Source organism: Falco cherrug, chromosome 5, assembly GCF_023634085.1.
Source record: "Falco cherrug isolate bFalChe1 chromosome 5, bFalChe1.pri, whole genome shotgun sequence".
In the NCBI taxonomy this organism is placed as follows: Eukaryota; Metazoa; Chordata; class Aves; order Falconiformes; family Falconidae; genus Falco; species Falco cherrug.
The window spans coordinates 56,874,073-56,888,968 of record NC_073701.1 but is presented as its reverse complement, the minus strand read 5'-3'; the positions used below and the strand labels follow the sequence as shown (position 1 = coordinate 56,888,968).

At 42.3% G+C, this 14,896-nt stretch overlaps 2 protein-coding genes across 2 annotated transcripts in view; both read right to left on the bottom strand.

Moving 5' to 3' along the window:
* Positions 1–6,012: 6,012 nt before the first annotated feature.
* SLC35E3 (solute carrier family 35 member E3) lies at positions 6,013–12,538 on the bottom strand. Its single transcript, XM_005431890.4, has 5 exons — positions 12,020–12,538; positions 11,774–11,884; positions 10,000–10,158; positions 8,978–9,060; positions 6,013–8,505 (listed from the first exon to the last, which is right to left on the bottom strand). The coding sequence occupies exons 1-5, from the start codon at positions 12,407–12,409 to the stop codon at positions 8,319–8,321; spliced, it is 930 nt and encodes a 309-aa protein (XP_005431947.3). The 5' UTR covers positions 12,410–12,538; the 3' UTR covers positions 6,013–8,318.
* A 719-nt stretch (positions 12,539–13,257) lies between these two features.
* Positions 13,258–14,896, bottom strand: part of NUP107 (nucleoporin 107) — a 32,040-nt gene continuing 30,401 nt past the window's right edge. Inside the window, exons 27-28 of the mRNA XM_055711182.1 lie at positions 14,528–14,695; positions 13,258–13,591 (exon numbers count right to left, since the gene is read on the bottom strand). Of these exons, the coding sequence (XP_055567157.1) occupies positions 13,484–13,591; positions 14,528–14,695 (276 nt within the window). The 3' untranslated portion in view covers positions 13,258–13,483. The remainder of the gene's footprint in view (positions 13,592–14,527; positions 14,696–14,896) is intronic.

The window sequence follows — 14,896 nt, the reverse complement described above, 5'->3', positions numbered from 1 at the left end:
AATCCTGTCAAGCCACTTTTGCAGAAGTGTCTTTCCAGAAGTTTGTTTCATTTCAGTCATTCCTACCCCCAAAATGTTAAATCCCGTTAGTCAATAAGGATGTCACATCCTAAAGTAATTTTTTTTGGTGTCTTTGTATGCATTGATTTACATCCATTTTTAAAAGGGAACTCTGGAGATCAGGGGACTGCTTATCTTACTCTTACACTCAATGAAAACACTGAGAATACATGCCTAAAAGATATTTAAATCCTGTCTTGCTTAGGGACAAGTAACTGATTAGAAAATTAACCAGCCTTTAAAAATAATATCCCAATGATTTCTGATTTTTTGTGACACCCTGTGAATTATTATAGACTCTCAATTGAGTAAATCTGTCTTCATGTAAGCAGAAACAGCTGATGTAGCACAGACTGGTCCAGCTAAATAAAGCACACTGAAAAATATGACCAAAATACAAACCTTCCCAAGATCCTCCCTTTATACAGAGGACAAGGAAAATAGTTGCCAGTCCACAAGATGCTACAGTGGTGGGCAACAAGCCACTGCAGCTCAGAGCCAGCCAGTCTCCCAAAGACTTCAAGGCCATCTCTAGGCAGGTAAATAACTGTGTTGTGGAGTGCTTGAGAAACTTGTTGAAGGCTTCTGGCTGAGAAGCTGGTATCTGTACACGGAAAGAGGGCTTTCTCACTATTTTGTTTATGTGCAAAACCTTCTCCTTCAAAAGCTGCCTTCTGAGGCTGGGCATGTGGACACTGCATCTAGACTACTGAAAGAGATGCCTCCCACCCTGCCCTGCACCCCTCAGTCCTGTTTCCAGGCATGCGGTGTCTCCCTGCTCTCCTGTCCCAGCACTGGAACCTGCCTGCCTGCACAGTAAGGCATCGGCTCGCTGCCTGAGCCAGCCAGGGCTATGCTGCCTGTCACGGGGCCAGAGGAATCGCTCAGGTCAGACAGAACCAGGGGCAGAAGCAAGTGCCCAAGCTGTGTTCATGGGGAGGAGCAGGACATGCCCTTAAGCAGTAACATACCTTCCACAGACTCTGCCATCTCATACAGTGTGTACTAAGAGCATGTCTTTCACTAAATCTGCTAGTTTTCCAAAGTTTCTGATTTTCAAATGACCTGTATTTTAATTTCTCTCTTTGGCATCCAAGATGAGGTTTGAACGACATCCAAGTACAGCTGGTTCTGTAATCTTGCATCTAGTTCTGTAAAAACAACTTCCTTTGGGTGCTGAGCAACCCCAGCTCAGTGCCAGCCTCCCATGTGTCTGTCTACACTGCTGTCAGCTGGACCTCATTTTGACCCTAGGGTTAAGGGTGTAGAAACAAGGTTTACGTGTCCATCCAGATAAAGGCAAAACTATCCATGAATCAAAATAGCCTTTATGGAAGAGTTTTGCTTGGGCTTTCTTTGGGAAACATGTATCTATTACATGTCTCCTTTTTTTTCTACCTGTAGACCAAAGTCTTAATGCAAACTGCACCTCAAAAAAAGCTGAAGTGGCTCTCTGGGGAATAATACTAGCTAAAAACATTGGTACATTGTTAATCCTGATCAGAATATCATCTCACCACTCAGAAGAGTGAGATCATGTGTTTTCAAAATGTGTCATAACTGCCTGAAGGACATATGACCACCACAGTCAGTTTCTCCTCTCGACTGGATTAACAAATAGAAAATCAGTTTTGACTAACCAACACAAGAAATGTATTTAACAAGTATACCACTTTGGATCCCAGAAGACCCTAACATTGCCTTTCCACTCCCTGGAGAGGCGCTTTATTTCACAACAGTTGATGCTGTGTAATATGAGTGGCTTTTTCTATTCAGCTCTAAGACAGAAACCTGAGTGGAATCAACATGTGTACATGTAGAAAAATTCCAAGATCTTAGAAGTTTTTTATATGCAACTCTAGTGTATTGTAAAACAAAACCGATTCAGTCACTCTAGTTATGCAACAGAAAATAAGTGTGCAAATTATTTATTTTTCTGCAGAGTAAGGAGGATTAAAAACACCACAGAGTAAGGAAGCAGAACAAGGGCTCAGTTTCTTTGTTAAACAGCATATGACATTTGGTTGGAGACCAAACAAAATGTCAAACTTGTCAACTATGCAGTTTCATTTCTGGAAATGTTGAGCACATGCCATTCTCCATTAAATATAATTGAAATGGAAGAAGTTCACACTGACAAATCTGGCCCAGCTATTCAGATGCCTAATCGTGGAGATAAGCATCTAAACTTATACCTTATATTTTAAAACCTGCCTAGATGTATATGGTGCTGTACACTCCTCTCATTTTCTCTTAATCCAGTCTCACTTTTTTTTTTAAATCACAGCCACCTCTGTTCTTTGGTCCCAGAAGCCATGCTAACTCTACATGCTCTGCCAGATCAGAACGCAGCTCCTTTAAACAACTTTGCTTTTCAGACTCTGTTTTGTAAGAAAGTAAAAAAAAATACAACAGTTTTCTGTGCCAAGGTCATTAAAAACTACTTTCTTATGCTGTGCTTCAACCAGAGATCTCCTCCCTGCACTTCCTGGATGCAACACAGCCATCTATGGTTCTAAAAATAATCCTTTTCCGACAACACTGCTAGCCTGCACATGCTAGTTACCCACACGACCACGCTGGACTTCTTGGAGCTCCTTAAATATAACCATGTGCTTTCAAATGAAAGGCTTGTATTCATATTCCAGTGAAGCCACTAACAAATCAGAATATATCTTTGCAATGCTAGTCCTCAGGCAACCTTTGGATCATCCCCACTACTTGCTTTTAAATATGTAATTTACTTTTATTACATTTAATCTGTCCATGTCTGTTCCTGCCTTCCCATTATAAAGGCAGCATATTGTGCCTGTCAGTTACTAAGCTAGTGTAGCTGGGAAGGCACATGCAATTCCTGAGCTCACAAATTACCTTTTAATTCAAGTTAACCTGACGACTCCTGTATTTTGAGCAATTAGGTTTTTTTCTGGACTGCAATGGCAATCAAGGGTCCCTAAGTGAAAAAAAAGCAACACTTTTTTTGTGAGTGAGGTCAATATATTTACACGAGCAGTGAATACAATTTCTGTCTCGATTGCAGAATTCCCTAAAATATGGCATAATTACACTTTATACAGAAAGGGCAGCCTACAACAGGAAAAGGAGCTTTCTTATGCACCTACTAAAGGGAAATGACAAAAGACTAAAATTTGAAAGCATTAGTAACTGCCTTGCAACCAAAACAATGAAAAGGGGATCTCATTTCCCCTTTCTTTAGTTCTTGTTATACTGCAGACTGTAACTGTAACCCTTTGGTCTGGGTGAGATCCTCTACAGCAGGACTGACTGGACACTGCCGTTACACGTGGCAATGGAGTATGTTCTACTCCCCGGGGTCTCTTAGACCCTTCAGCTACTGGAGGAAGACAGGAGCACGATCCAAGTCAGTTAGGTGAAAGCAGAACAGCAACTTCAGCGAGACAAGCTCTGTAGGGAGAGGTGATATGTTTTCCTTGGACCAACTGATACAGTTGAAAAAAAGCAGACCAGCTTTCAGGAACACAAAAGCTCCTTCACGAAGCCCAGAATCAGTGGGTGAAGGGGAGGCGGAACAATAGCTGCCTTCTCTCAGGAAGGTTAACCATCACTGTGGGACGAGTCTGGCAAAGATTTTATACTGTCTGAATACAGCTATTTATTTTTTTTGCATGGCATTTAGATTTTGGATTTTTATATTAGTGAAATCTAGTTTAAACTAAGTTTGTCAGCTACTGCAGCATAGTGGGAATTCATACAATTCAGCTCTTGGGTTCTTTGCAGTACCCTCCTGGAGATAAACCCACACATCTCCCTGCTGCTCAGCACAGGTCTTTTTGGTTAGATATCTCTGTGTCTTAGAATAGGATTTCTCATTATCCAAAATTATATCAGCTCCTGCTGATAGTTTTTCACTTCATGTTCTTAACCTTCTGCGACTGACATCCCAATCATCTTTGCAGCAACTGAGCTGTCAAATGGAAGGCTGAGACTGCAATCAGAAAGAGCACACCAGCAGGAAGAGAGTGAATTGGTATGAAGCAGAAAGCCAGTGCTTTTGTGCAGCTACATGATTGTAACACTAGAGAAACATAGAGCTGCATCTTTACAGTTGGAAGAGTGAAACTGCTGTGCAAAACTAAACGTATCTTCACTATATACCCAGTCCACCTTTCATTTAGTCAACATTCCTTTCTTTTTTGTTTTCTCATTAAACAGGGAAGCTGGGCTGTGCGTACCCAACATAAAATTTTAAGAGGGAAAAAAACCCCAAAACACCAGCAGACACCTGTAAGTCTGCAATCCAGACTCCACTGCTTTTAAAATCCACCCAAGACATCAGCTATGTCACTTGGAGTAAAACAAGAGACCTTGGGAGAAAAAAAATCTTATTTTGAAAGGTGATTTGAGGGACACACTAAGGCCTGCTCTCCAAATTCCCTTGAAATTCTGCCTCACACTTGTTACAAGCAAGAAGATAAAAAGCTCGCTCACTTATCAGTAAGCCTTCTTTTTCCTTTCCTAAGCACGCTGGCAAATTTCAGGCTAGATATTTCTAGATCATTGCTAAATACATTAACAGTATGCCAAGTGCTCAGTAGCACAGTGTTGCTCAAGAGCAAGCCCCTTATCAGCAGCTCAACTGTATAAATACATACAGCCAGTTATGAAATCCATCATTTTTTGATAGATTTTGCAGATGTGACAAACTAGACATGGGCTAGACATTAGCTGTACTCCAACATGTTATAAAACACCTTTCTGAAGCTCCTATTATATAAGACATTACAAAAATGAGATTTTGACCTTAATGCTTAACCACCACTGACTGCCACTAGTATTTTAAAATAAGTTTAACAAAGACTACTGGTAGCCCAAACAAGGCTTTAATGTTGCTTCAGCCCTGGGCCATCACAGGGCATTCATTTCGCAAAATGAGACCAAGAGAGGACACGTTCCTGCTGAACTGCAGCTCTGTCCTGAAGGTAGGGCTTCCTGCAAGACAAACCTCCTTTTCATACATGTCACAGCAGCAAACCACCCTCCTTTAGCCTCAGGCCTGAGAAAGTAGCTCTTCACCCATCAACAGGAAAACTCTTCTGGCACAGTGCCCCCAGAGCCTGCAAGAACTTAGCAAATTGTACAAAACCAGATGCAAAATCTGTCAAATGAGTGCTGAGTTACCAGAGTTAACGGTAACACAAAGCTTTGAACTGATTATCTCATAAGTGAAGGTATACTCCCTTTGGGAAAAATGAGAAAACCTTGTGTATGTTGTTCTAGTGCTTTGAGATACAAGGCTAGCAGAGAGAACTTTCCACCAGTCACTCATTTTAACCAGAGTAATATGGACCTGGTCTAATTTTCAAATGGCACCCTGGTATATACGCTAGCTTTTCCACCAGAACTACATGAATGGTAGCTTTTAAAAGTAAAGAATGCAAACATAAGCAGCAAAACACTTGAAGGCAGAAAGGGACCAAGGTCCATCTTGTTACCATGGTTTAGTCATATGTAGAATATGAAGTAAAATGAAAAGCAAAAAGTAAACACCTGGGTTTGTACAGTAAATCTCCAATTGCAACGGCAACACAGAGGGTGATGACTACATATTATTAAAGATGTCCACTCTCTCATTTCTCTTTCAGGAAAGCCAAAACTGAATGAAATACACATAATTAGCAGGAAAAAAATATTAAAGGGATGTAGTAAAAACTAGAATAAGCAAGTTTCCCACCAGGTAAGTACCACTGATTTTTATAAGACTCCAATTTTACCTTAGGATTTAAGTTCCCTCATTTGTGTCATGAGTTCAGCCCCAAAACATGCGAACTCCTTGAAATATTTATATAGACAGAAATCCAAGTAGCACCATTTTGTCTTATACACACCTAGACCCCTAAAGTCTAAGCAATCCAAGCAGAAGACGAAAAAAGTCACGAACAACTGTTCTCCCCTGCAATAAGCAGGTATCAGTCAGGTGATTAAAAATTTATTCTCACCCTATACATGGTATTCAAAGAAACAATACATACAAATATCTATTTATCTCATGATTACACAAGCCTCTTGAATTTAATATTTTGAACCATATGACAAGTTCAAGATACTTTGTCAGATACAACAGGCAAATCTCAAAGGAGAGTTCTCGAACATATGAAAAAAAATCACGTCACCTAAGTGACCTCCACGACTTACACACTCCAGCAACAGACTGTATTTATAATGTATTGTTTTAATGACACTGTTAACTTTCTCTTGCAGATCTGCTTCTCTCCTGAAGGAGTCTTGTATTTTCAGACATGGTTGTTTTGTTCATTCCAGGACTTTATAAACATTTACATCTGTCTCATCCCAAATACTGTTGTTACACAGGCTTTTAATTCAATTCTTCTTTTCTAACTAAGTCTTTGCAGTCTATCTACATTTTAGTAGAACTTGTGCACAGCACAAATTAATGCAAATGGCTTTCTCAGTGTCGTACTGAAAGATATGCATCCAGAGATAGATTGTCTCAACATATCTTTCAGTAGTCCAGGCTGTATTTTAAAACTAATTATATAGACTTATAAAAACGTATACAAAAAATTATCCTTGGATCAGTATAATGTCCAAGAAACAGCTGGTAAAGATGTAAAATTATTCAGGTATTTCTAACTCTGAAATTATATAGAGTGTTATGTTGTAAACTTAGGTTACACAAAGAAATAACTTTTTCTTAAATCAAGAACTCTGTAACAGAATAAATAATTTACAAGCTTGAGAAGATTTGCATTGTTTCCTACACAAAGACTTGTTACCTATATTGTAAAACGCTTGGAGGAACTAATATAATTTCTGCCGGTGGCTGTAAAACTTAAATACCTGGTTTTGTTCACATAATTCCCCTCTTCAAATCTGCTAGAGGTAGATGAAGATAAAATGAACCCCAAAATGTAAGGATTAAGACATTGCAAATAAATTCTAACCCTGCAAATCTAGTGAACATACGTTCTCACCAGATTTACTGAAAGCAGTTATTTTTTCTTTCTTTTTTTAAATAGAACAGCACTCAATTTCTTCCTTCCATGTTGTCAAACACGGTGCTTGATACTGTCATAAAATAATTTTCAAAGCATTCCTGAAAGAGCAGAAGCAGGTCCCACCTCGTGCTCTTCAGTCACTCTGACACATTTCCAGGGACCGTCTGTTGAAGAAATGCTGCCTACCCAGCACTGCTCAGACAGCCCCTGGGCCTTGCTCTGGAACGACGAGAACAGACAAATCTGTAGATCCCACCGAAGGTAACTCGGGGAAAGGTGCTGGAGTGACGGAGGTGGAGCTGAAGGCAGGAGAGAGAACTGGGCAACCTTCACATCCATTACAGATGGTGACCTTTCCAAAGGTTTCTCAAAAACTATTTTTAACATGGGTGTCTGCGTGCAAGGGCTGCAAAATATTTGGTTATTACCACAAAAAACAGAGATTTTATTAGGCTCAGGAGTATTTACAAGATCTCATGTAAAGCCTTTGTTTTGGCATTAGAGAAAATTATAAAGCAATAACAGAATTCTCTAAAACATGAATGATTTCATTAATGCCCTGATGGACCAAAATAAAAGTTTAAGGTGAATCGTTTAGATCTGAATTGCTACTTTTCTATAGCTTGGCCTGTGGCTTCAAGTTTTCCAGTGTCTCCTTCTCATCTCTCTCCATCTTCATGTACTTTCTTCAGCCCAAATCTATCTGTGTGTTGAAGCCAAACACAAGAAGGCATACAAGAAATAGAAATGAACTTGGTGGCCCTTTTTAAAACTACTGAATGATGCATGTTTCCTCTTCATCATTCATCAGACAAAAAGGAGGAAGCATCACTACATACCCGAACATCTGCATAAAAGTGCCTCCAAGTTTCCTCACAACAGCAATGCTGGCACAATCACAGAGACAGGATTCTTTATCTTTTTCTCTCTCTGCATGGTAACTGTAGCCATCATGATCTCATTTGGTATCCAAAAAATGTAATTATTTCAGTATACCTTCCACAGCAATTTGAAGTGTGTCTTCCTCTCTTTTAAGTTACCAGTTTAACTCAATGAAAATGATTGGACGGACTGAGATGGCAAACCCCCACCATTTTACATAATTCAGTCTGTTTGGTTTAGTTACAGAATAAATATCCTGGTGGTTAAACTAAACCCACAGATCTAAATGAACAAGGCGATTTTGTGCATTCCAGAATCAATGCATATTTAAGTACTTGCTTTCCTTCACAATATTATTAATCTCCAGAAACTCTTGCTTTATGGACGCTGAACCAATTTACTTTTACTGCTTTCCTGCTCACTAAGCTTGAAGTGGGTGTAAGCTAAAATGCCCAACAATGTGCACAGAATCCCAAGGCCTTGATTAACTGACAGTGGATCCTTAAATAAGAGGCACCCTCCCAGGAGAGTGATGCAGAACTTGAAATGTCCAAACATGTTATACCTAGACCTCTGTTAAGGATAACAGCAATTTTCAGTATTATTTTTTGTAAAAACAAACACTTGGGAACTTCATTAATTACATCCAAAGCATGCAATGGTACGTCACGTTGACTTCAACTAATTCAACTTTTCTGCATCTCTGCGGCTATGAGAATTAACCTCCACCTAAAGTCTTTCACCCATCATACACTACAAACTGACTGACACGCCACCACTTCCTCAAGGTGGCCGAAGCGTGGGTAAATATTATTTGTAGGTAAGAAGGTCAGGTCAGTAAGTTAGCCACCATTATCTACACAATGCCCAAACAAAAAACCAAAATAAACTACAATAGGAACAGGCTTTTCCAACTTCATCATTTAAGATAAAGCAGGCAGGTTACCAAACAATTTTCCCCACAGTAAATCAGCCCAAATGAATGCTGACATAATTCATCTGGAAACAGGAGAAACAGCTAATGCTACAAAGGATACGTGACAGGTGATGTATTTCCAATGATCCAGTAAATGGACAAGTTTACCATAAAGGCTATTATTCCAGACAGCAGTACCATTATCTGTGGATTAATGGACACAGTCAGTAATCTGACATGCTTTTGGCCATTTGTAGATATATTCCAGGTTATTTAGTTTCCTTTCAAATGCAAAATATCAGGCACAAAAAACATATGGAGAACAAAAATAGAAACAGCTTCAAATCAGTACAGACACTGGTGATATGTATAAGTAGCTCAGGGTACGACGTCCATAAATACATACTGATACAACCACAAGCCTTTTCTCCTTTACCATCAGTAAACATTCAAGAGTGATATGGAAAATCTGGCTACTCATACACAGAAGTTGTAATCTTTACCTTTGAGACAATGTCTTATTTATGTTCATAACACAAACTATTTTGTAAAAATATCCAGTTTTATTATTGAGAATAGTTGCTATCCCGTTCATAAACTGCAGCACTACAAGAAATGACCCATCACTGAGCGGCAAAATCAGCAGTGGTAAGAATATGCCTCTGGCTCTTTTTTGGACAGAAGGATAAAGAGAGAAATTACAGCCTTCTTAGTGATAATAAACTAGCAATTCTAGAGGGCAACCAATGTTGGCATCCTTCCGCAGAAGAGGAGCTGAGAGTGTCAAAAGTGAGCATGCTTATCCCTTTTCTGAGTTGAACAGTAAGAGCTGGAACTAGGGCACTTAACATATTTTTAATTTAATACACTAGGGGAAGCTTCTCGATTTTTGTCAGATTTTCCTGTTGTTCAGATGCCCTCTAAACAGAAACTAGAATAAGGAGGTAAATCAATTGACAACAGACTCCTCTAAGAGGAAGTGGCGCAGACGCAACAAGGGTTCTTTCTTACACACGCCCCTCTCACCTCATTACAGTCGATGACTGCACAAAAACCTGTTTCACCACGAAACAGATCTTAATACAAGTTTAACTAAATCAATGATCATTATTTAAATTAAAATAAAGTCAATAAAAGCCTTACCACAGCAGAAAGTGTCCAGGGCCCAAATATTCCCCCTTCTCCAAAGACTGGCTCAAAGAAGGGTATGATGAACAACAACATAGCTGAGGACATCGGCGCCTGATAGTACAGCAACTGCATAGAGTTTACCTGCAACTCATGCTGCTTAGCTCCTACCCACTAAAAGCAAAAGAGAAAGCTGTTAAACTTGCGAGGAAAAAAACCCCATAAATTGAAAACTTGAGAAAAGCGAACTGGCTCCTAACAAAGAGGGAATCTCATGGGGACAACACTACACAAACAGACTGTTGAGCATCATCGTATACCTTTGCCTAACTGGAGGCCCATGCATTTGTCTCTTGCAAGCACACAAGCCACGTAAGGAGAAAATCACATGCAGGGTCAATGAAAAAACCCTGAGTGCCTAAACCTTCCTTTTCCCATAGCCTGGGGGTCAAGTATTATACTTGAGGAAGAACAAAAAAAGTAGCAGAGCTGGGAAGAAAATGCTAGGTCCCTTCTATTCTCAAGACAAATTCCAGATCCTGTCTATGATGAAGCAGAGTGCCTTCGCCTAAGCAGAGATCTCCTTTTGCTCCTTTCTCCTCATTTTCTTCCACACACAAGCTAACAAAACCAGTAAACATTTGTCTGTCTTTTGCTGGTTTATTCCAAATTTACTGGATTTCACTTCAGGATTGAGTATAATTGACTGTAACTTGGATTTTCAATGTAGCATACTTTAAGAAACATTAGTTATCTATGGTTATGAAGACAGATGTTAATAGCTAAAAAGATGCATCTTTGTATTATACTGAAGAATGACACTTACATACTTCATAAAATCATGTTAATTAGTAACAAGGATTCCAGCATATAAACTTGCTAAGTATTTTTTAGAAATACAGAATAATTTCACTCAGCTACTAAAATTTCTCCAAAACAAACCCTGTCATTTAAAGTTATGCGGCACCTCTCTCCTCCTCCTCCTGTGTCAAAACAGGACAGAATACCATTATTTATGATCTTGCACACTACAGGTCAAAGAGCCTCATTTCTTTTGGAGGCACAATACACCTGTTACAGAGCAATTTACATTTAAATTGATGATGATGACTATCACATCAACATGAGGGGACTTTACATCAGGAGGCTTTTACAGGCAGTAGTGAGCTGTTAGTAGAACATTGCAGCAGAAGGGGCTAAGGCAGTCCTTGGACATAGCTATTTTTTCAACCATAAGCAGCCATAAAAGTTATATTGTGCATATATATTAACACACCCTCTACAGAAACACCTTAGACTGTGTAGAGTGGAAATAGAAGAAAGGGTAAATAGCTCAAAGACACCTGCTCGAGCAGGGAGGTTGGCCCAGATGATCTCCAGAGGCCCCTGCCAACCTCAGCTACTGGAAAACGGCCTTTCCAGGGAAAGGCTCAGAGGCAAGGCCCTCACTTCAGCATGGAGATCATCTGGGCTTTCCAGAAAAGCGGAGTTTTAGCAATAAAGCAATCTTCAACCCTTGAAAATACGCTCACGGCACATTAAAGATGACACCCCAAATCCTAGCAGCAAGGACGATCAATTCCTTAAACAATTTAGCAGGGGTTGTGGTGAATTATCACAGTTTGCTGATTTTTTTTTTATTATTTTTTTCTTTTACAAATAATTAAGGAGGGCTTCCTGGCAGGCAGGATGCTGTTTAAAGGTGACCTAACCAAGGGACAGCGGCCTGAAGACCAACCAACACGAGGCTCCCGCCCTCTTCTCCCCCTCTCCCCCCGCCATTACCCACCACTTGGTAGAGGGAGGTCACCAGGACACCCAGCGTGGCGAACGCCATCCCGAGGACGCTGAACTTCACGTCGTAGTAGGAGTTGAGGAAGACGCCCAGCGTGATGGGGACCTAACGAGGGGGACAGGGGGGTTTAGGCCGGACCGCCACCGTCGCCTCCCGCCCTCCCCTCCCCGCCCGCCCGGCCTGAGGCGACGGCCGAGCCCCGCCCCCTCCCCGCTCCCCTCAGCCCCGCCGCCCGCTCACCAGCGTGAGCTTGATCCGGAGAGGGAAGGTCTTGCCGTAAGCCAGGCTCTGGATGACCACGATGACCGGCGTGGTCATGGCCTTTGCCAGCTGGTAGGTACCGATGGTGTTGCTCTGCAGGGAGAGGTTGGTGAAGACGACGAAGCCGCAGAAGCTGAGGGCCAGCGGCAGCACCTGGGCGGGCTGTAGGCTCTTGGGGGAGAAGGCGCCGAGCGCCTGGCACAGGTAGAGACCGAGCCAGGTGATGGCGAAGTGCACCAGCGTGAGGCTGAGGTTGGGGAAGCCCAGCCGCACGTACAGCCACTTGTTCAGGAAGACGATGCAGATGGAGGCGGCCAGGTTCACCAGCAGCCCCGCCGCCAGCCGGCCCTGCGTCGGCAGCCAGCCCATGGCGTCCCGCGGGGCCGGGCAGCAGCGGCCCAGGCACCCCCGCCCCAGGCAGCCCCGCCGGCCGCCAGCGCACCGGCCGGGCCGCCGCCGCCTGCCCCCGCCCCGCCGGGACACGTGGGCTCGCGCTTTCCGGTGGCCCCGCCCGCTCCGGCACAGCCCCGCGGGCGGAGCCGCCGCTCCCAGCGCCTCTGCCCGCCCTCAGCCGCCGCGCTCCTCACGGCAGCCGGGCAGCGGTCGCCGAGCGCACCCACGCCGGTGGGCAGGACCCCCCCGACCACCCCCCGGCTGCCCCGCCGCGGGCAGAAGCGGCTCCTGCCCGAAGCGCTCCGAAGGGGCTCCGGGCGGCCGGGCCGGGCGCTGCCGGCAGCACGGGCGCGGCGCGCATCGCGCCCCGGGTCGGGCCGCTCACTGCGCGTTTGCACGTGTAACCGGGCCAGAACAAGGTTTGCGAATAAACGGTAACAATCCTGACTTGGGAGCTCCCAGGTATAACCACCTTTGCACCGCCTCAGGATTACAGCAGCGTTTTGCCAACTACATAACGTAGGTGACAACAGCACAAGCCCTGACGCAAGCCAGCCCTTCTCTCCCAGCTGGCAGTAGCCCTTTGCTTTCCCTCTTCCTCTGATGTTCCTTTCCTCCAGCCCCCTTCGTCTGCTTTCTTCTCCCCTGCTTTCCACGTACAGCTTCCTGCACTCTCACTTTCCACTGCACCCTTGCGCATTCTGCTCCTGCCAAGTGATGTTTCTAGTCTACAGCCAGCACTCTTGCATGTAGCAGTCATTAAGGAAGTTCATACAAACACCACAGTTGTGCAATGACATTTTAGATTAGAATGAAGAAGCACGTTCTGTTTGTGAAGCACTTTTATTAAAAAAAAAATATTAAAAGGTTGTATTACAAATATTGTCTCTGAAGTTGGTCTGAATTTTTCAAATTGCAAGTGAAATCTGAGGGGTTGAGTTTTTTTCCCCCCCAAAGATCAGAACAGTTTGTCCAAGTCATGGTTTTGATCTTTTTTTTACAACCAGAATGTCCATGTTTGTAAGATTCTGCAAGTATCCACATGAAATCCTATGACTGAATTTCATATCCCAAAGGATCAAGATCCTGGTCCAGAAGCATCAGAGAAGATTCCCTCAGCTTCTGCAGAAGCTTTCGGAGTTCTTCTTTTGAAAATACCTAAGAACAAAAAAATCCACCCTCACACAATGAAGTTGTATTTATTTCCAAGGAACACCACTGATATCAAAGTAAATGGTGGTTAAATTACTAATGTTTCTTTCTTTCTAAGACAATGTGAACATCAGACATTTCAGAATGACGTTTAATAAAGGACTGGAAGCTAGCAGCAGTATCCAAAATGTGAAGGCAGTCTCAAGATAGCTCCGTGTCTCATAACTACTACAGAGATTAGTGGTAAACAGCCAAGTTTAATTTTCGTGCTATTCCTGGCAAAGATCTCAAGCCAATCCAGGCAAATGCATCACAGTATTTTTCTCAGCCTTGATGTCTCTTTTCAGATTTCTAATCCTTGGTTGTTTTTTTTTTTTTTTCAGGGGGAGCAGTGTTGTGGGTTAGGTTTGGGGTTTTTTTGTTGGGTTTGAGGTTTTTTTTTTAAAGTTACAATGTTTTTTGGGGCTATTTTTCAGGCTTTTGGAGTGAAAGGAGGTTAGGGGTAAACCAAATGGTCCAAAACAAAACCTGCTTATACGATGTTCTGAAAGGTAATGGAATTAAAAAAAATCAATTGCAGTTTTACAGCCCAACTTGGAATCACAGAATTGTTCATGTTGGAAAAGACCTTTAAGATCATCAGCTCCAACTGTTAAACTGATTTCAATTCAATAGTTCCCATCCAAAAATTAGTAACCGGACTGCTCAGAAGAACTGCTTGTCAAAACACTGGCATCTTCTTCAGTGTTTCAAAGTTAACTCTGATTCCTTAAATCAGCATACAAGGAAACCTTTACCATTGCAATGAACAGGAAGAGATAAAGAAACTTATGATGTTAAGGAACATATGGCATCCTCCTCTCTATATAGAAGCTTTTTCCACAGTCAACCCACAGAGCTTTTAAATGGAAGTTAAACTGCCTGCAGCTCTCACTAACTCACCGTATAAAGCTTGTGTCGCTCAGAAGCAACCATGTCAGCCAGGCGGAGGCACTCCTGATACTGTCCAGTACTATGTAACACTGTGTGTAGCAAAAAGCACATCATTGGCAGACACAGCTTTCGCAGCAGAATCATCTGGTGTGTTCGTTCAGGGTCATCCTCAGCATCCTTACCATAGCAAAATAACATATTAGTATTATGAACATCTACTTTAAAAGGCAACTTACTGTAACCACATAATTAGTAGCATCAGAGGCAAAAAATTGGACTAACCAGCCTAGACTGGACTGTCAGACCTGATTTATATGGTAACGGAAGAGGGAGCAATCTGTAACTGGTCACAACAAGGCCAGAGTGAATTAAAAAGGC